Source organism: Citrus sinensis, chromosome 7 (assembly GCF_022201045.2).
Source record: "Citrus sinensis cultivar Valencia sweet orange chromosome 7, DVS_A1.0, whole genome shotgun sequence".
Classification (NCBI taxonomy): Eukaryota; Viridiplantae; Streptophyta; class Magnoliopsida; order Sapindales; family Rutaceae; genus Citrus; species Citrus sinensis.
The window spans coordinates 2,523,988-2,545,086 of NC_068562.1; the positions used below are offsets into that span (position 1 = coordinate 2,523,988).

At 35.5% G+C, this 21,099-nt stretch overlaps 3 protein-coding genes across 6 annotated transcripts; 1 reads left to right on the plus strand and 2 right to left on the minus strand.

Moving 5' to 3' along the window:
* Positions 1–1,419: 1,419 nt before the first annotated feature.
* On the plus strand, positions 1,420–3,800 carry LOC102616054 (scarecrow-like protein 15). The gene has a single exon (XM_006466693.2). It carries the CDS (start codon positions 1,723–1,725, stop codon positions 3,457–3,459), a length of 1,737 nt encoding a protein of 578 aa, XP_006466756.1. The 5' UTR covers positions 1,420–1,722; the 3' UTR covers positions 3,460–3,800.
* A 1,944-nt stretch (positions 3,801–5,744) lies between these two features.
* Positions 5,745–11,242, minus strand: LOC102615175 (G-box-binding factor 1). 4 transcript variants are annotated; one of them, XM_006466689.4, is made up of 13 exons: positions 10,948–11,241; positions 10,554–10,632; positions 8,570–8,701; positions 8,434–8,481; positions 8,236–8,325; positions 7,940–8,029; positions 7,671–7,828; positions 7,468–7,525; positions 7,327–7,375; positions 7,046–7,254; positions 6,574–6,651; positions 6,356–6,481; positions 5,745–6,054 (listed from the first exon to the last, which is right to left on the minus strand). In XM_006466689.4, the coding sequence occupies exons 3-13, from the start codon at positions 8,627–8,629 to the stop codon at positions 5,962–5,964; spliced, it is 1,059 nt and encodes a 352-aa protein (XP_006466752.1). In that variant the 5' UTR covers positions 8,630–8,701; positions 10,554–10,632; positions 10,948–11,241; the 3' UTR covers positions 5,745–5,961. The 4 variants fall into 4 exon arrangements, with proteins under 4 accessions (XP_006466752.1, XP_006466754.1, XP_006466753.1 ...); XM_006466691.3 differs by lacking the exon at positions 10,554–10,632 and having other exon boundaries at positions 10,948–11,242; XM_006466690.4 differs by lacking the exons at positions 10,554–10,632; positions 10,948–11,241 and adding an exon at positions 8,932–9,336.
* A 1,281-nt stretch (positions 11,243–12,523) lies between these two features.
* LOC102614877 (serine/threonine-protein kinase STY13) lies at positions 12,524–17,316 on the minus strand. The gene is made up of 6 exons (XM_006466688.3): positions 17,000–17,316; positions 15,277–15,409; positions 14,033–14,228; positions 13,735–13,856; positions 13,500–13,655; positions 12,524–13,173 (listed from the first exon to the last, which is right to left on the minus strand). Exons 1-6 carry the CDS (start codon positions 17,242–17,244, stop codon positions 12,859–12,861), a joined length of 1,167 nt encoding a protein of 388 aa, XP_006466751.1. The 5' UTR covers positions 17,245–17,316; the 3' UTR covers positions 12,524–12,858.
* Positions 17,317–21,099: the final 3,783 nt, after the last annotated feature.

The following is a 21,099-nucleotide window of genomic DNA, read 5'->3' on the forward strand; positions in this document are numbered from 1 at the left end:
TATAATAGAAAATCTATTATATTTTTAATAATTTTATCAAAATTGAGGTTATTCCTCAGTCTTAAAGTACGACAATTAAGATTTAAAAATATTTTGGATTCGTTTAAGATTAAGGTTGAGTAGTTGTAATTTAAAAGTTATATCATTAAATTGTTTGATAAACACTAACTACTGTAACTTATAAAATATATTGATATAATTTTTCACTTGTATAATAAAAAATCTATTATATTTTTAATAATTTTATCAAAATTATTATTTAAAATTTATATTTACTACTTATTATTAAATTTTATTTTATAATGACAATTTTTTTCATAACAGCCATAACTTAAAAGTTTTGGCAACTTAATCTCAGATAAATTTCATCTACATTAAGGAAAAACATCTACCGTCCACCCGTTTTTTCTAACTTTTTTAAAATACACAATTTTTTTTTAATTGGAATCCACCTAAAATTACATTTTATTTCACTTTTCCATTTCCATTTGGAACCCGTTAAGAAAACTAACGGAAACCTAAAAAAATGACTATTTTATCCCCCAAAATGAAAATTTCAATTTCACCTTAAAAATTACAAAAAATAATCAGATTAAATCTAATTATTTTTTCCATCGGTTAATAAAGAAATTAATTCCACAACCATCAAATGCGGGTTTTTTTTATATAAATATGTCTGTAATTAGAATGCTAAATTATAATAGTAGTATTAAAAATAGCTCAATCTCGCAAACCATCAATTGAATTTAAGATAATTAGAGTTTTATTATTCATTGAGTTATAATCTCTAGTAGTTAAGATTTTTTTGCACTTCATTAACGTACCAATAATGATATTCATTATTAAATTTGATTATTTTTAGTATTTTTTATAGTGAAATTGTAATTTTTATTTGGGGGTAAAATGATTATTTTTTTAAGTTTCCGTTAATTTCCTTAACAGATTCCAAACGGAAGTAGAAAAGTGAAATAAAATATAACTTTAGGTGGATTTTGGCAAAAAAAAAAGAATTATATATTTTAAAAAAAATTAAAAAAATAAATGTACGATGGATATTTTCTCTTACATTAATTATCTTCGAGGGTAAGGTAGGAAATGCAAGGGAAATTAGAAATGCAAGTGGAAAGAATATTAAAAGAAATAGAGAGGTGGATAACTAATCTGCTTCGTCAAGGAGTAAAAGTTTAATTAAATTCCGAATTACTTTAGCGTTGACGTGACAGTTGCTAGCACACCGTGGCGGCGTTTTTTCTTTTTGACTAAGCGTACAGATCTTTTAACGCTCTGCTCTTTAGTTAACCAAACGAAATAAATTTTTTTTTTTTTTAAAAAGGAAAGCTATGTACTATATATGCAGGAAGGAATCGCACAAAGCAGTGGCTTGAGTTAGAAGCTTCAAAAGGAAGAGAAAAGAAAGGAGGGTGAGTCGTGTCAATTCGTGTCCGTCATGTATGACATACAATTAATTAATATATATGTGATATATTATTACATATGCGCACACACACAAACGGCAAACCCATGCACACGCAAACAAAAAAGCCGCAATCATAAGCCACGATTACTCTCCTCCATCATACTTCCAAGCCCTAAAGCACATTCTCTTCTTTAGTCAATAAGTATTAAGCAAGCAGGCAGAACAAAACTAAACCTGCAGAGAAAAAGCTTTCGTTTATTTAATTCTTTTTCTGTGCTTGCTGCTGCTGCTGGTGCTAGGTAGCTATGAGAGTTCCTGTAAAATCTCCACAAAACAGCCAATCCCAAAGCCCAAAACGAGTTTCTTCAAACAACAATATCAACAGTGTTAACGTCATAGCCAGAAATATCGGTATTCGTAGCCGTCCCAATAGCTCAAACAAGTGCTATGAACCCACATCAGTTCTTGAACTTCGCCGAAGTCCGAGCCCTGTAGCTGAAAATGAAAAACCTGCAACTGTTGCTTCTGCATGCGCAACTGAAATTTCAGCCAATATTTCATCAGACCCTTCGATTGAGTGGGAGGAGCATGTGCTGCGTACCATGGACTGGGAATCTGCAATGAAGGACCTGGGCTTAGACGACTACTACTCTTCTGTTCCTTCTAATCCTACCACGTCTGACCCTGACCCACATTTACAAATTCGACAGAACCTCACTCTCACTGATTCCGTTCACCTCCTTGATCAGTCCTATTTTAATTTTAACATTCCTGACATTTGCCCATCATCAAGCCAACATGATCAAGGTTTTATAGTTGGTAACAACTTTTCTGCTGTTGATGTTTCTTCTAACAGTTTGGTTATTAACGCTAGCAGCAGTGCTACCGGCACTAATATCGTAAACGTGGGGTTTGAATTTGATTTTATACAAGAGCTTCTCAGAGCCGCAGACTGTTTCGACTCTAACGAGTTACGACTCGCCCAGATAATATTGGCCCGACTCAATCAAAGGCTAAGATCACCAGCTGGGAAGCCGCTCGAAAGAGCCGCGTTCTTCTTCAAAGAAGCCCTCAACTCGCTCCTCAACGGCTTAACTCGGCCAACTTGTCTCTCGTTATGGCCCGAGATCATTCAATCTGTCAGAGCGTACAAGGCCTTCAGTGGGATGTCACCAATCCCCATGTTCACTCACTTCACAACCACTCAAGCCCTCCTTGAATCCCTCGAGGGATCACCGGTGCCCTTGATTCACATCATAGACTTTGACATCGGGTTCGGTAGCCAGTACGCTTCTTTCATGAGAGAAATAGCCGAAAAAGCTCATCAATATCACTCCGGTAGTAAGCTCATGAACCTAACCTCTCTTCGTATCACTGCTATTGTTTCCGAAGGCTACGTAAACGAAACAAGACTCATCAAAGACAACCTTGTTCACTTCGCACAAGAACTCAGGATTAGGTTCCACGTCGACTTCCTGCTCCTCCGTACCTTCGAAATGTTATCTTTCAAAGCAGTTAAGTTCATGGACGGTGAAAAAACATCCGTCGTTTTATCTCCAACTATATTTCGTCGTCTGGCCAATTCAACCAACAACGCTGTTGCTTTCGTCAATGATCTCCGAAGAATTTCTCCAACCGTCGTCGTTTTTACCGATAATGAAGCGTGGGCAGAGTGTGGGTCGGTGCCGTTGTTTAGGAGGAACTTTGTGAACAGCCTGGAGTATTACACGATGGTGTTTGAGTCACTTGATGCGGCGGCGATGAATGCCAGAGACTGGGCGAGGAAGATTGAAACCTATCTGCTGCGGCCGAAGATTACGGCGGCGGTTGAGGTGGCTGGGGCGCGCGTGGCGCCGTGGAGGGAGGTGTTTTCCGGTGCGGGAATGAGGCCGGTTCAGCTGAGTCAATTTGCGGATTTTCTGGCTGAATGTTTGCTTGCGAAGGTGCAGGTGGGTGGGTTCCACGTGGCAAAACGGCAGGCTGAATTAGTGCTTTGTTGGCATCAGTGGGCCCTTGTTGCCACGTCAGCTTGGAGGTTTTAGGGTGTAATCTTTACTTCTTTAGGATAGATAGTTCTTTTCGGATTCGGATTTGGATTTGGATTTGGATAATTGGATTGTCGGCTTTAGGTTTAGGGCTCAAATTAAGTCAATGTATTTACTAATTGTATATGTACTTGGATCGACCGAATTGTTTTTGTCCTGCAGTTTCTTAGCAAGGATGTTCGGATGTATTATAAATTTGTAAGTGGCCCCGACTTAGCAAAGTAATATGATATATGAACCAAAATCAGAAAAAAGAGAAAAAAAAATGTAATGTAAATTAAATGAGTAATAATTGTAGTTTTGAAACTCCATGATATGAAATTTTATGTGCTCACATCGGTTCCTCCTCTTTCCCGTTCGTGTATGCTATGCGTTACAGGAATTAGAAAAGCGTGTGTATGTTTTACGTAACAGCTTCATTAAGATCATTTTGAAGTATATATAAGTTGAGATATTGCAGTCAAGTTTGCAGACTTCATAATAGGATACTGGAAAATTACATGACGTTGAAACCAAAAAATGACCTCAATACCTCAATTTGTTTTGGTGGGAAAATAGGACGAATTGAACTTGTACACCGAGTTGAACACAAATTCCTCAAGATGCTATTCACATAAAGCGGTTAGGACTACCAACAAGCACGTATATCAGCTGGCACGGGTTGTTTTAGCTTAATCAAGATTCTCGATTTGAGACTTGAGAATGCAGATGCGTTAAATACTTGTTGGAAAAATTTTGCCTGAATTAGTCGGCACCCAATGTGATTTTCGGATATCAAATGATTTAATACACTCAAAAAAATAAAATGGTTAGGACTAGTGAGGTTCCCTCGAGAACTCTCACACGGTAAAATATAAAATAGCGCCATCTAGTTATGTTAGAAAATGTTAAGAACCGGTTTTCTCTCTTTTTCTATTCACAATGACCATTAATGATGAAGCAACAAAATGGTGTAGAAATTTTTATTATATGTTGATATATTCTGAAATCCATAAAAGATATCCACGGGGATATCTGGCGTGTTTCTATTACTACGATGGCACTGGGCTTTGTGGTTGATGAACGGTTCCTCTGTTTTGGAAAGATGACATGTGCCCACCGATTGTATCCCTGCATTGCACTTATATTTGTTTGAGCAACTATGCTGGTTGGACCTCGTCGTGGCTTAATACGTTAAGTTCTGAATTCAAGTTAACTTATAGTGAACTTCCTTATTTCTTGTTGGGGGCAAAGCGATTGTACCAGAATTACCTGCGTCCATTGACTCCATTCTTGTTGAAACCTTTGAGTAGAGTTTGAATTTCATTTTCTCTACCATTTGCTGAATTTTAACTGGTGGTAAATATATATAAGTCTATATTTACTTGAAAATTGTTTATATTGGTTCATCCCTTAGATACCGCACGACAATCCTCTTGCTGATTTTGCATTCGATGCTTGCACTATTGTTTCTGGTGAAGTATATGTTTAAAGAGGTCGTCTGCTTTGCTGAAATTTTGTAGGCTAGGACATATCAGCTCGTTCAAGGCAGAACTTCAGTCTGGAGAGAAGACATTCAAGTTTGTCTGGTCAGATGATTGTAGATGTCTTTCATAGGGTTGGCAATGGGACGGGATGGGATGAGATTTACCAATCACAGTCCCGTCCCGTATATGCAAGTGGGATGAAAAAACATCCCACTTCCATCCTTATATTTTTTTGAGATAAAAATATGCCCCGATCCCGTCTTAAAAGATATGAGATCCTGCGGGATCCCATCCTAATTGGAAAAACTTTCATTCTTAGTCGACAATGATATGGGATGAGACAAAATTTACCAATCTCACTCCCGTCCCTTATATGCAAGTGGGATGAAAAAAATATCTCACTCCCGTCCTTATATATTTTTTTTGGGACAAAAATACAATCTCCGCAGTATCATGCCCCTACAATTTCAAAAGTCTTTACTAATTTGCATTTGCAATCTCTACCGGGTGGTGGTTTATACCCTGAATTTATCTTCGGATTTTAGTGCCTTCTAGTGATAGAGTTGAGGGAATCTGAAGAAAAAGCCCCAACGAAGCCTTGAAGGTCTAGAGAATTTTCAATTACGAAATCCATCTAGTTGAAAACCAGCTTTATGTATGCTTTTGCGTGGATTCTCAAAGTTTCAGATTTTTACATCAGATGAAAAGTTCCTTTTCTAATAGTGTCCCTCATAAAACCCTAGCCTTCTCTTCTAATATGACCAACCAACGCAAGTGACGAACTAAATGAACAAAGACGACGAAGGCATTCAAACATATTTAATCAGCAACTTGAATTAATAATCAATACATCTATCCAAATCGAAAGACAGAATTATAAACATTACAGTTAACATTGTTGTGTTAAAGGTATAGATTAGTAAGAAGGATAAATAATCTATGCTCATTAAAGCCAAGGCCACAGATTCTCGGCCATCCAGAATTTGTGGTCCAAGCTGGAAGTTATAATCGTAGTCCTAGGTGTGTATTCCAATTAGCTATTTTCTTCTTCCCCGCACGACTGAGTGGGGTTGCTCTGCTCAAGATTAGCAACTGCCTCTGGTCCACACAACCGAGATAAGTCTTCCTGTAATACGGGAAGCAAATTATATTTCCTATTAGTTTAATGATTTAAGATACATTTCGAGGAGGGGGGGGGGTGTTGGAAGAGGAAAAACAATTAACGAGTTAAGTTTGAAAGCAGTAATATTGGGAATATTCAGACATAAGTTATCATAATGCTCTAAGACACCAGTTAAACATTAGAAATCATTCTTTTTCCTCTTTTTCCACAAACAGGCATCGATAGCTAGCAGGAAATAACAAGCAAGTAGTCACTGCAGGGCATCACCACTGAATGAACAACAAACGAAAGAAGCTTCTCAAACCTTAATGGAATTATTTTCAGATGTAAGCTTCTCGCATTCCTCAGAAAGCCTCTGTAACTCATCTCTAAGGTTGCGATTCTCATTGCTCAAAGTCTCCACTCTGGCCTGTAGCTCCTCACATTCCGCCTGATTCAAACAAATTATGATATGACTTTGGGAGTGATATGTGCAGAGATGGGACAGACAAAAGAGGAAAGAGCATCACTATACAGCTGTACCTGCTTGCGTAACCTTGACCTTCTGGCTGACTCCCTATTAGATTGCTTCCTTTTCTGTCTTTTCAATTCACGTTCATCCTGTGGGAAATACAGAGCATAAGTTCAGCCGACAAAAAAACTTACAGCCATTGCTTGAAAACATACAGCTGCAAATACAAGTGCATGAAACGTATTCTCAGATGCAAGAAGGGTTTGACTCATGAGGATCAAGCCACAGGCATTAAAAAACCCAGATTGATGAGGCCTGGCAAAGGTAATAGGTCCCATTATTACATTATAAATTAGTCCGGGTACCATTAAAAATAAAGAATAACAAGTTGTTAGAGACAAAAGCTATGGAGACTTTTCTGGTGTCATTGACAAGTTTTCCTTAAATTGTGAGAAAGTTGCGTGTTAAAATTGCAAAAATTAAAACAAACAGTGAAGGAGCACATGCCCATAAACAATAGCAAATAACTCGCAATGCTCATACTTGAATCCATTGATCGGGCATTATGCCAGCTGGAGCAACTGCTGGTGAGGCCCCAGATGGATTTGTTCTCATTTTTGCAGCTCCAGCAGCAGCAGGGGATGTATTCCACAAATCCATGCCAATATTGAGATTAGTTGCAGGCATTGAGACTACAGGCTTCCCGGGCACTGATCCTGGAACAGCTTCCGCTGTGTTATTCTCCGTGTTGGCTGTGGAGAAACTTTTGTGATTAGATAATAATAACTGCGAATAATTGACTGCAAAATGGAAATGATAAATACCATCTGCAAGCATCTGGTCAAAGCTTCCTTTCTTACCCCCAGCAAACTCCTAAAAAAAGAAATATTAGGTGTTTGTTTGAAATAAAGACAAATCATGCTTTGAAAGTCTATTTATCAGGCCAAGTTGCCCCCTCTTTTTACCTGCTGGTTACCATTCTCATCACTCGCATCAGATGAACCGTCACTACCACTTTCAGCACTGCTTTCCAGCAAAATTTTTTTTTTTAATTATCATCAGTAAAAGATGAACCAAAATACTGAAGTATTTTTAAAGATAATCAGGCATGATGGAAAAATTAATACTAAATAAATATATATATATATATATATATATATATCCCTACCTTTGAGAGACACCGTCATTCCCAGAACCAGAAGTTGCCTTTACAATCTCTCCAGCCTTACCTCCTGGAGTTCCCTTGGATTTTTTAGCTGAAGCCCGGTCCTTTGCTTCAGGTCCCTTCCCTTCCGGCTCTGTATTTGTTGGTGCTGCTGTTGGAGTCTACAAAATAAAATGGGAAAAAAGGAGGTGCTAGTTGCAAAGAAACCTGGTAATAAGAAAGGGATGTGAACACAATGAAAAACTTGAAACAATTTAATATAATTGATTTACCGTAGCCATGCTAGGATGTGCATATACTCCCCCTGGAGGATATATAGCTTGGTATGGAACTGGGGTGCCATATGGTGGCATTAAAGGATGCTGCAAGATCGTCACAAAAATATATATATATATAAATCTCCCTCTATATTGTGTATGAAAGGGGCATACCACTGCTAGGATTTGTACACAGAATATGAAAGGGACATACCATTGCTAGGATACATACACGCCTTGATAATTCCTCCCCCCCCAACTAAAAAAAAAACCCAAAAAAAAAATTATTAATTATCAAAGAAGGTATTCACCTGGCTTCCCCACAGATAGGGATGAGGAGTTGGAGAAGCAACGGTGGAAGCAAAAAATGGAGGTGGCGTAGCCCCAGCACCATAGAAAGCCTATTAAAGGAGTTGAGATGTAAGCTCCTAGGATTACTTATATGGGGTCACATTTATCTAGATATGTTGTGAATAATTCATAGAAACAAATGTATATTCAACATAAACCTGCATAGAGCTGGACCAATCAGCGTACGAGGGTGTGGTTGGTATCTCCTGCCCCAAAGAAGGAAAAAAAAAAACTATAAATAAGCTGGTTTAGACAGAGACCAAGACAGAGAGAGAGAGAGAGAGAGAGAGAAACCTGAGTTGAAGAAGCTGTTTTGGCAGTCTTAGCAGAAGTGTTCTCTTCCCCTGTCCCCATCCAGTTGATCTCAAAGCTTCAAGACCTAATGATTTGACTTTTGATGTCTCCTAAGTAGACTCTATGAATCACCTGAAAACGTCAAAGAAAACTACCATAAATAATAGAAATGACATGCTTCTGTCTGAAACTACTTGCATTATTACTGATATAAGTAAGCAAAGCAATTAGCTTGTTTTAAATTAGTGGATGTTTGGAAGCCAAGCCTCCCCACAAAATCATCAGGAAAGCACAATCATCCACAGGGAATGGGTCATTTGAATCATTTCATTAAAAGCAGAAGGATAGAAACAATTTTAAACCTCTTGAGGTCTGCCGCCGATCAACAAGCATGAATCAAAGGACCAATGGTGTTAAATCTATCTTCTTCATAAGTGTTCTACTTGGGTGACAGCAGCCAATAATGGCCTTCCACCGACAATGTTTGATCACGATATTGCTGCTCCTCATATCCCTTAATTACAGACTACTATGATGTTGCATGCAAAACTTTTAGGAATTACACAGTGATACTGATACAGCATTCCTAAAGTACTTACTTCATTCTGCTCCACTTCTTTCAGGTAACCCTCTTTAGTCTTAACAGAAAATACTATTGAATTTACATACTATATATTAGTCTGATGGCTATCATTTGAATTGTGCCACCAAAAATTGGAAGGATTGAAGCAAGATTTTGAATATTTATGAGCCAGTCTTCTGAGCCACTGATTAGTAGACCAAAAAAGGTAAGAATGTTTCTTGAAACATATGATGCATGCATGAGCAGTTTGCAATAAATTAATGACCAATTACATGCTGCTAAGAGTTCATTCAGCACTTTAACAAGTTCTCTAATCGTGGCAATACTGGTTATGGTAAGAAATCAATCCACAACATATCATCTCGCTAGTGCTTCTTATTACAGTAAGTATCAAAAACATTAAATTAGTTTCCTGTTTTCCACTGTGCATACACGCCTTCCTACAATAGTCAAACTTAATTGATATGCAATTACAAATTTATGGAATGGGCAAGATTTCCCTCCTCATCCCACAAGAGACACATTCCATGCGACCGAACTACTTAACGATTGAAGCAAAATCATCTTTCTCCAATAGCATACAAATCACCCATACTGTATAGACAGGAGTGACACCAAACCCTCATTATGCTATACAACACCAAGGAAGAAGATTTTGAGAATGTAATTATTTGCACAGTTCACCAGATAAAAGAAGATGAATTTTCCATTATTTGGTTTACTGATGACAAGAAAATAAAGAGTGATTTTAAAAATGTTGCGATGAAACTCAAAGCCACCATTATAGATGAGTTGTGTAAGCCAAGGCACCAAAATTCTAATATTATAGATGATATGCAATCGCAATCTTAATCACTTATTTTTTAGTTTCCACTTCTATTATCCAGCGAAAGAAAAGCAAAAGGACTGTCAAAGTGGCCAATTCCCAGGGTTGGAGGGAAATAAAACAGAAACATGAGAAAAGCGTCTCTTGAGATTGGTTGCTCATGTTGCTAAACAAGCATGGTATCTGTTGCCCATAATGATTGATGTACTGAAGCAATATTTGTCCATTCACATATAACTACTAAATGACCTTAACTCTTTCCTACATCAAGTTCCTACAATAATAATAAACTATCATCAAATTTTCAATTCCTTGCTTCCACCTTTTATTTAGCATTTTAATCAAACTCAAAAAAGCCAATCAATTCAAGCATACATCCAAATATTCTATCAAAATGTAATATAAACTTGTAGTCACTCTGTGCATGTCCTCCTTCAGTCTCCCAAATCAAAGCTAACTTCAAGTTATGACAAATGCTAATATACATCCAGCTATATGTATCTCCCTTATTTTAATTGAGATTCAAAGCTAATCAATCAAGCTAATTAATATCTCCTAAAAGTTTAACAATTTACCAAATGAATAGAGAGCCAAGGTTCAACAATAACTGAAGAAACAAGTAGGTAACTGCAGCAGAGCATTCAGAACCACATCCTGCAAAATAAACTCAATACTCAATCGAATCGGCCAATTCAAGAAAATAAAAACACGCTACAATACTCAAACAAGCAGCCTTTTAACATATGCATGAACAAAGTCAATTCTTTGACGGAACCTACAACAGAAAAACTAAAGATCCTGCAGCTAAATTCTTTCAAGGAAAAAAGATTACGAAGCTAGTTCAAAAACATATCGGTCTAAACATTTTGAACTGGTAAAAAATGATTAAAAAATAGAAGGAGCAAGAGTAAGTCACAAAAAAAAGAAAGAGAGATAGTGAATTTAACAGAGAAGAGAAAGAGAAATGACCTGCTTTCATGGCAAAAGACCGAGTGAGGTGGAAAATCCAAGTGTCTTCCCTTATATAAGGTAAGAGAGAGAAGGTTTCCTTTTTATTTCTTTTGATCTTTTCTTCTATCTTTCATTTTATTTTATTCTTCTTCAACGAAATCAACGGCTGACAGATCTCTGAGTTCCAGAGGAATCTGTAAGGCGGAGAACACACAAGTAAAACTTTACAAAGACAGAAGCACACGCAGCACGTCACCAACGGTGTTAAGAACCAAAACCAAAACCAAAAAGTAACCCTGCTGTCTCTGTGTGTGTGTGTTTTTTTTTTTGCCTTTTTTTCTCCTGAGTTGGTGTTTGCGACTCGCGAATGTGGTGCGTCTTAAAAACAGTATGACGTCTTGATCTGGTGTGGCGGTGTCCAATAGGAAGAGCTGGACTTGAAGTGATGAGACTCAATGATGAAAAAGGTTGAGTTAGGGTTTCGAGATTGACACGTGCGAGAAAGAGTTGTCCAGCTGTCCACGTTTTACTGGGTGAGGTTTTGACATTGCATCAACTTGTATGACTCATCAGAGTGCCAACTGTTTGGATAATCTTAATTTATTACCCAAGTGGAACTCCCCTGTCTGCCTGTCTTTGCTTTAGTCTCCGGTTATTCTCCTCCGGCTATATCTAATCTCTCTTCTCTCCCCCGTCTTCCGCGTCATTCTCGGGCAAAACTTACTTCTCATGCAGAACTTACTTCCACGTCATACTCTGATGAATCTTACCGGTAGGTACAATTACACGTGGCAGCCTCAAAATTTTAATAATAAACAGAAATTATATATTTTAGACAAACAAAATATTTTATTTTACTGTATGTGTAGAGTCAATCAACAAGTTTACAAAATTAATAAAATTTTGATAGAAACCTCGACTCCATAACAACAAATAAAAGTTTAAAAATAAATATTTATAAAGTTTATATTAATAACAAAAACAATTTTAGTGGGTTTGAGATAGTTATTAGTGAGGGCCGAGGGGCATATCATTTCCCAACTATTAGATGATATACTGATACTAGGGGTGATAAAAACTTGGATGAATGACAAGCGGCTCACCTCTTTGGATCTGGGATGACCCATTTTGAGCAGCGGCCTTCAAGTCGTGTCATTAACATCCAGTCATCCACTGACTTTAGTTTTGATTCATTCGGCTAATGATGAACACGATATTTCCAACCGAATTGACAAGACACGCATGTTGGCCATAAACGTTTCTATTAACCACAACTCCCTGAAGTATTTATTATTTACTTTTTTGATTATTGGAGAATGATGATGCAGTGCGCTATGACTAATTGGGCAAAAATTCAAGAATTCCAATTGGCAAAGCTCATCAATAGAAGGAGTCAACACCTCAATTGAATTAAAAGTGGGTCTATTCATTTGCAGCAACCCAACCCACACATGAATGATTCAACAGCTAATCATTTCATAGCAATGCAACAAACAAATGCCTAGATGGACTCATCTTATCTTGTTTAGCTTGTCATTCTACAGAATGTGAGTTTTCTGTTGTTTGATTTTAGAGAGAGCACGGCACCAAGAAGAAAAAGGCAAAACATATATAAATTCTTGTATTATTTCAGGGCTTGGGTGGGGGTTGGTTGCACAACATAGATAAATGATTCAAAGTGAAAAATGAAAACGATTCGAATGCCACATTCCAGAAAATCATGGCATTGATAGTTTATCAGCCATTAAACTTACATGTAATTTCTTTTAATTTCATTTTCATCTTTGCATCCCAAGTCTCTGAAGGTGTCACAAAGACATGACTTTGATAGTTTTTATGATATGAAGCTATGTATGATATAGAGATAAAATACAATCATGTATACCTGCCTTTCTGATTCAGTATTTAAGAATCTAAAGCATTGCTTGGTCATTTGTAAAAGCAGCCAGCAAAGCGCTTAAGGAAAGAGGGTAAATAGCTTCTGCGTTTCTTACCCTTCTCATTGAACTTAGTTATTGCATGGACAGTAGCCATACAATCATTGTTCATGGTACTCTTTGGATCAACAATCTCAACCAACTTGGGAGGGATGGGAGTATCAGCTGAACGTAAGTTCTGGAGGATGTTTGTGAGGGTGATAGTGATTTCAGCAAATTCTGGTCGGACCTTTGGGTCCTCTGCCCAGCAAGACTTCAATAAAGCCACCATATCCTCCGATAAATTCTCCAAACTAGGCCGTTCATTCTGAAATTATAACTTAACTCAGTCAAAGGTTAATAAAATACAGATATTTGCTAAAACATAGGTATTAGATCATGCCGCACTTCAACATTTGGTCTCATTGTAACTAAAAGTAATTTTTGGAAGCAAGAAAATTTTGATCTTAAATACTTACTTCTAATCTAGCAAGTTCTTACTGACTGAATCTAGGGAATTTTTAAAATATGCCAACTTTAGTTTTTTGTGGATATTGGCAGAATCTAAAAGGCAAATACAAAAGAATGAGCAAGTATTTTTAATTGAGTGTTGCATGTATTATTGCTTTTGCTCAAGGAAAAGTTAAGACATACTTTAGATGCAGCATATGCTATTGTTATATTATCCCTCCCCTTGAATGGAACTTTATTTGTCAGCAACTCCCACAGCACAATAGAGAAGCTGTACACATCCACCTTGTGGTCATAATGTTTCTTCACTCCACGTGGAATTGGGTCTCGGCTGAATAACTAGTTCAGATAGGAAAAAGAATTAAAAGTAAGCATCAAGATTTTTGGCTGCACAAATTTCTGAAACAAGAAAAACTACCTCTGGAGCCATCCATCGGTAAGTACCAGCCTCACAAGTCATCTCATCCATTACCTCCTCTCTGGCCAGTCCAAAGTCAGCCAACTTAACTTGCTTTTTATCTTCTGTCAGGAGTAGATTGCCTGAAACAAATATGACAGGTGTAACAAAAGTAGATTATCAGTTGAACAAGGTTTCAACCATTGGTCAGGTTAAGAAGTCGAGCTGTTCATGCACATAAAGTTAAAACAGAATCAAATGACAGAGCTGCTCAACTAAATGAAACAAAAATATATGAGAAAAAGTAAAATTGACATACTTGGCTTCAGATCACGATGAATGACGCTGTTGGCATGCAAGTACTCCATAGCTCGAGATATGTCCAATGCAAAACTTATAGAATGCTTCAAATCAAGACGTTTTGGACGGGTGCTCCACAGGTACCTCTGAAGTGTCTCACCCCTCATAAGTTCAGTAATGATCATCATAGTTGGTTGCACAGAGGCACCTACGAACTATTTCAGCAAAACCAAAAGGGAAAAAAATGAATGATGAACATGAATACTGTAAGGAGACATATCATGTGTTAATGTTTAGAACTGGTGAAGTTTATAAAAACACAAATATGAACATATAACAGAAGAACAGTTTACTTTAACGAGACCAAAATAAGTAGAAAGAGTCGACAAAATTTGAAGGTTAAGAGGCACATCAATTAATTTTAGTAAATTGAAGGCTTGCGGCAAAGAATCTTCTCATTAATATTTTTCTCTTTGTCATAAATATCAGATACAAGCATTCAAACCACATTGAGTTATCCACGCAAATTCTCTTTAGAGATGGATTTTTATTTTCCAATAAACATTACTTTAAAGTAATTTATGGTTACACTGTTTGATCTGCCGAATTTGGAAGTTACTACGGCTCATCGATATCAAGGATCAAGATTGACAATATTTTCCTTCGGAATCTCACTCCTATACACTTATATGGGCCAGAATGGGGTTGTATATTAAATCCATAAGACAACATAAATAATAAACTCCATAATGGCAGTAACTTTTGTCCTACTTCTTGAAGGACAATGAAAACGACAAGCTTTCAAAATATATTGTACAACAACTACAGATAACATAAGCGTAAACAAGGAAAGGTGTTTATTACCACTTATAGTGCATATTTTTTAAACTTGCATATCAAAGATACTGCGATTCATTTGATAAATAAAAGCATCTTAAGATCATAGCGATCTTAATAAATTAATGGAAACATCTTCGCGCACCACCTATGGAAGGAGATTTTGATATAGTATGTTAAGAAGTTAATGGATCCTGGACTAAATGATCTTATAACAATCCTCAATTTGTTTAATAGAATATTCTTGCATAATAAGGATCATCAGTTTTAGAAAAGAAAGTTCAATAGAACATTATGTTTGTTTCTTTGACCATTATCTCAGGCCAGTTAGCTGCATTTTTTTTTTAATTTGAAAGAGAAAAAATGTGAACAAATAGAAGTATATATGGCCAATACATGCATCTAATAGCGAATGAATTAAAATACCTTCAAAATGTTCTCATGTTTCATCTTGGATAGCAGTGCGACCTCCCTCTGAAATTTCTCTTTATGTTCGCGACTCACAGCTAGTGCATTGCACGGTTGTATAACCTTCACGGCTACAGGCTCACATCCATAGCTAAAACAACAGTCAAATAAGCATCAGTATTGAAAATTAAGAATGTGATTTTTTAGATTAAGACACAGAAAACTATACAGGATCTAAAACAGAGTGACTCAAAAGGCATTTACCAGAGCATCTACAATAAACATATGCTCAATTAGTATTAATAATAGTTGCATGTGAGTTAAAATATTGCTTCAAGATTACCATGTTCAGTAAAAAGTCTCAGGCAGGGAAAAATATAATATTACTATTTTTTGCCATTCGCCAGTACTTCTGCAATGCCGGACACAAAGAGTTTGTTTATGTTCTCAGAAACATCCTAGGCTATGAAGATTCTGCTAAACAAAGCAATCACTTGGCACCCAGTAGAGCCTCGTTACTCTGTTGTCTGCTATGTCACTTTTGCAGCATCAGCTTGCTCTATTATTAACCTTCCATATTTTTTTAATGAACCTCAATCATACTCTTTATCTGTTGCAATGTTATTTTTCATCCTGTTGAACATCTCTAAATGACATCTGTTACAAATAATTTCAACTTGACCTCCAATGATACTACCTACAACTTTGTTCAACTACACCTAAATCCAATTCTTTCCTCTCCTGTCCAGGCAAATACCAATTTTTCACATCCCACGTATTGTAGCCGCTCATGTTTATAACAGCCTCACCTTTTCAACAAACATTAATGGCTATGCTCACTCATCAGAAGTGAAAAAGCAAGGAAAAATATGAAACTTGCAAGTGACTTTTAGCATTGCAGAAAAATCAAAGAAAGCCTGGCTGGCTTGTGATCTACCATAATAAAACTCGAACCCATAGCTGACACATTACATCCTTCAAAATGCTCACGTGTACTCGGATCAACCAGCTAATGAAGTCCTCAAAATTCTTCCAACTATGTAACATTAAATAACATGATCGCAGTATCCATGATCGGCAATGCATGTACCCTGATTTAAATTAAAGTTTCAAACTTCCGTCATTATTAATCTACATCCACGTGCGTAAACACCAACACAAACTTGAATTAACCATTAATTTGATTTATGTTTAATATAAGTTCAAAGCAATTAAATCTATAACAAGCTAAAATAAGCAGCATAACAGCATTTTTTATTTTTCCTGCTGCTTCACCATGGTGAATCAAACTGAAACATCTTTCTCCATTTGAGGCATAATAGATTGACATTATTACCCAAATTTCAAGTAAATGAAGAAAACTCTTCAACTGAAGATAAATCCGAAAATGTACTTACGTTGAACAACAGAGAACCTAACTGAAAAAAACCAACTTATGATTTTACAGCAGAAAATGGCTTATCATTGCAAAAGGTCAGAATTTCATAATATTCTATCCTAAATTGAACAAACATCACAATTTAACACGAACTGATTTACACAAAAAAAAAAAAAACCAGAATTCACCGCCAAATTAGCCTTAAATGAAAACACGAAACAAAAACAAACCGACCGAGAGCACAAAACATGAAAATTCAGGAACATGCATGCACACAATGTGACAATCGAACGGCTGATCAAGAAAATAAAATCAGTCAATAATTTTTTTAAAAAAACAAGGACAAAAAGAGCTAGAACCCACAATCCTTTGTAAACGATGGAATATGACCCTTCACCGATCATTTTCTGTAGCAAAACAGAGCGATGGTCAACAAGCACGCTCGCATCAATATCGAAAACAAACTCATTGTCGTATTCCTCGTCGTCATCGTCATCAGCGTCGCACGCTTTTGTGAGTGGACACGACGTGTCACCCGTGTTGTCATCGAAAAGAGGAAACGAAAGCTCGAACGACTCACCTTCTTTCTTCACAACAGGTTCCGCCATTGCTGGAGCTTTGTAGTGAAATATGACAGAGTTCTTACAAGCAAGAAAAATTGGAACTTGCGAGTTGGTGTACTTAAAAAGAGAGGGAAAATATGGAAAGTTAATTAATTAATAATTTTTGTGCTGGCACATTTATAGGAATTGTATTAATTGCCTTAATTAAGGATTAATTGAGTTTTTCTATGCTAAGGTGGCAGCATTAGTAAAGTGGGCTTTTGCATTACATGGCAATTTGTGATGAAACTAACAACTAATGTCGGAGCGTCGCGGGGTTAAATTAGTCATTTGATGATAATCGGGATGTAATAATCTTGTTTTGATTGGTTTCTTGGGACAAGCATGTGAAGGGTAGTATGGAGATGATAAATTTTGGTTGATTAGGATGACATAATTTCGAGAAATAACCATGTTTTGTAGTGTGGAGTATGGACCCACCATATTCAATTATTGGCATGAAGGCGAGCTTGTTGCCAATTTTACATTTAAATTAATGGGAAAGAGTTGGACTTCCATTTTTGTCTCATATATATATATGCTTGCATGTCCGCAAACATCCAGTCTTACAATGCAGGGCATTGTCTTACCTGCAACGCATTTGATGCAAAAGTTTATATTCAAGTATTAAGAATTTATGCTCAAGAAGATAACTCGGTTGGTTCGATCTTCGATTTCTTATAACAAACGAAAAAGATCAACGTATCAAAATCCACATCAAACTAATTGTGGAGCAGTGTTAGTCTTAATTTGCAACCTCACATGAGAGTTTTAAAAAGTGAAATAATTTAGTCCAACTCAATGTTAATCGGCATTGAATCATTAAAGTTGACAGAAATGGCTCGTTTTTAAATGAATGAATTCGCAGAGCTTCAACCTTTGTTACCATTGTGGAGATTTGTTTTTCCCACACGATGATGCCAGTTTGAGAAGATATCATATTTGGCACAAGGTGAAAAATTTGGAAAAACAATTAATGGGTTCTCATTATCCGACCATTAAATGAAGTGAACCAATATAGAAGCAAGCCAACTTTGTATTAACAATAAAAATGGTATGCTCTTGTCCAATAGTTAATGTGTTCCCATTAGCAAAATGCAGAAGTTGAAATATAATCTGGGAATTTCTTGTGTAACTGCGATAACTTGTGTATGCCATTGATTCGCCGAACTTGGCTTCTGGAGGATGAATTAAATGGGCTCTCAAGGTTGTAAGCAAAAGATCACGGGCCTAAGAATCCCAATTGATTTTAACTCTTAATGGACTATTTTGCACTGCGTAAGAGAAGCCTATTGCTTATCACTGTTTGGAAAGCACTTTAAAATTTAAATGATCAGCTGCGACCCTAAGGTGAACACTATTGGTACTCTTGACCATATTTTATCTTAAGATAATCACAGTTGAATTATTTGTGACAAATTATTAATTATCCATACACCAAGTGTTTGAGTAAATGCCCGTCCATCAATACTCACATCACACACCATGTGGATAACTACTTGCCACTAACTCATTCCTGCTGTGGCATGGCACCACAAGATGAAGCCCTCTTTTATCTGCTGTCTGATTCTTCAAAAATGGGAAAATTTTCTGTCATGGTTTCTTTTTCTCTTTTGACTAAGGAGTGTCTCAAGGACGCCCCCCATCTAATGCCCATTGTTTTTGTGCCTCATTTGGGCTGAGGAGTGCTTAAAGGATATCATGGTAATGTCTAATATTTTTTTATCACTCGCATGTAAGCAGATCATATCGTAATCTTTTTCAACATCTTTTAACCTTTTCTGCGGATGCTCCACTTGTGTCTTTTTTTTTTAGGTTCTTGTTCTTTTCGATCTTTGTAATTGTATGGGTCAGAGGGTATGGGAATTCCTACTCTATAGGATGAATAAGATAACAATGTATGCCCCCTAAGAAGCATTTTAGATTCTTTACGTCTAATAAGACATGCTTGAATCATTTCTTTCATATAAAACTATATTAGAAATCTAACAATATCACCATGAAAATTAGTAGATCAAATAAACTTAGGCATGATACAAGGTTCATATGTTTCGTATTAGAATCTTAACAAAATGTGAACTGCTCTTGATGAAAATCTATTTTTTGTTTGTTTTTTTTTTTTTTTACATTTTTAAATATGTTCATTTTTCCCCTCTTCTTGATTGGTATAGAACTTATTAGTTCTTGCTTCTAAATATAAGAGAGTAAACCAAATGAGTAAATTCCCATCCCCTGGCTTATTCGTATCTCTATTTTGTTTGATTAAATATTCTGTATATTTGCTTCACGTACTTATAATTTTAAAATTACGTAATCACCATTTTCTTGCAATATTCTAATTCTTGACAATTGTTTATTGATTTGAACGTTTACGTACATTACATTTACATCCCATTCTTGAGAAATTAAAAGCCATTCTAAGGAAACAGATGTGTGAAACCACTGCGCTAGAGATACAATAATGAAAAAAAAAATGAAATAACAAAGTACTCGAGTATTTTGATGTGCCTCAATATGTGTGTGTATGTATACGTATATATAAATCCAAAAAATTCTTATTAATTAGGAAATAAATTCATTAACTTTAAAGAGATTATTATTATTATTACCAATTATATTGAGATAATAAAAAAATAAAATTAATAATATAAAATATTTATTTTAATTATCAATTATTATATGTATAAAATAAAAATTATTTTGTATACATTGTTTATAAATGTATAAATATATTTTATTTAACATTATATTCAATTTAGTCATTTATATTTTTATAATACTCTAACAATTAAATTTATCAAACACATACCACTGCTTTTAAAGCTTACAACACTTTTAAAAATAAATTTTATCAAACGTTTAACTGTTTCTCTTCACAACTGATTATTTTTACAGTACAACTAATAAAAATTATTTTAAGTTAGAGTATTACCAAACTAACCCTTAATGCATGTGAATGTAATGGGTCTCAATATAGATATGATACATTTAATTGGGAGAGAAATAAGAAATGACTTAAACTACATTGATATTTTCATCACACATTTAACTAAACATATCTAAATACATTTATTTATATAACATTCATAAATTCATGGACATCCATACTAGATTAAAAAAAAATGCAAAATCCAAATCTAAGATGATCGATTTAACATGCACCTTCTAATCAAATTGTTAAGTGAATTTTTTAGATTGTGATGGATTATTAAATGATTGCTTATTTGAGAACTCACTCGCAAATTATATTCGATTGCCATCTATTTGATGATTCTCAATGTAATAAATTTTAAAAAACATCTTAAGTAAACTATATTTAATAAAATCAATTCAATAACTAAAACATACTAATATTAGTAAAGATGTAATTTTTTCTCGTATTTTTAATTAACCAATCGTATCTTACCATATTAATTTGCACAAAATTATTTGTAGAAGTATTGATCTCCCTACTGTCTTTATAAACAAGAAAAGTTTCTGACAAGATAAGATGGGTTTCTAATTTGAAAAAAGTAGAAAGAAAATATATACGTCTAATCCACATTCTGATGATGATAAAAATCAATCATCCAAGCATCAGTTTGCTGTCATTTACTTTTTAGATAAGATGTCCATAAAAAATTTTCCCTAAATGAATGCCTCTTATCCTGAATTATTGAGTGAAAATTGGGAAGGATACCCTGTCATTTTACTCATAATAGGTAATCAATTAATTAACACTCACTGGTTAGCATTTGCATTATCATATATGCTTAAGAATTATAATTGTATTTCTGAATTTTATCTTGAATGAATTCATATTCCTCTTTAATGGCAAAAGTTATGGTATGAAAGACACAGATCATACATAGAGACATAAAA

What these genes read in the sequence shown, in the direction of transcription:
- LOC102616054 (XM_006466693.2), top strand. Translation starts at nt 1,723, where the DNA reads ATGAGAGTTCCTGTAAAATCTCCACAAAACAGCCAATCCCAAAGCCCA.
- LOC102615175 (XM_006466691.3), bottom strand. Translation starts at nt 8,629, where the DNA reads ATGGGGACAGGGGAAGAGAACACTTCTGCTAAGACTGCCAAAACAGCT. An exon ending in TGACCAGATGCTTGCAGATG is followed by an intron (nt 7,255 to 7,326) that starts GTATTTATCATT and finishes GTTTCTCCACAG; the next exon opens with CCAACACGGAGAATAACACA. An exon ending in CTGAAAATAATTCCATTAAG is followed by an intron (nt 6,055 to 6,355) that starts GTTTGAGAAGCT and finishes CCCGTATTACAG; the next exon opens with GAAGACTTATCTCGGTTGTG.
- LOC102614877 (XM_006466688.3), bottom strand. Translation starts at nt 17,244, where the DNA reads ATGGCGGAACCTGTTGTGAAGAAAGAAGGTGAGTCGTTCGAGCTTTCG. An exon ending in TCCATCGTTTACAAAGGATT is followed by an intron (nt 15,410 to 16,999) that starts GTGGGTTCTAGC and finishes CTGTTGTTTTAG; the next exon opens with CTATGGATGTGAGCCTGTAG. An exon ending in AACATGAGAACATTTTGAAG is followed by an intron (nt 14,229 to 15,276) that starts GTATTTTAATTC and finishes TTGCTGAAATAG; the next exon opens with TTCGTAGGTGCCTCTGTGCA.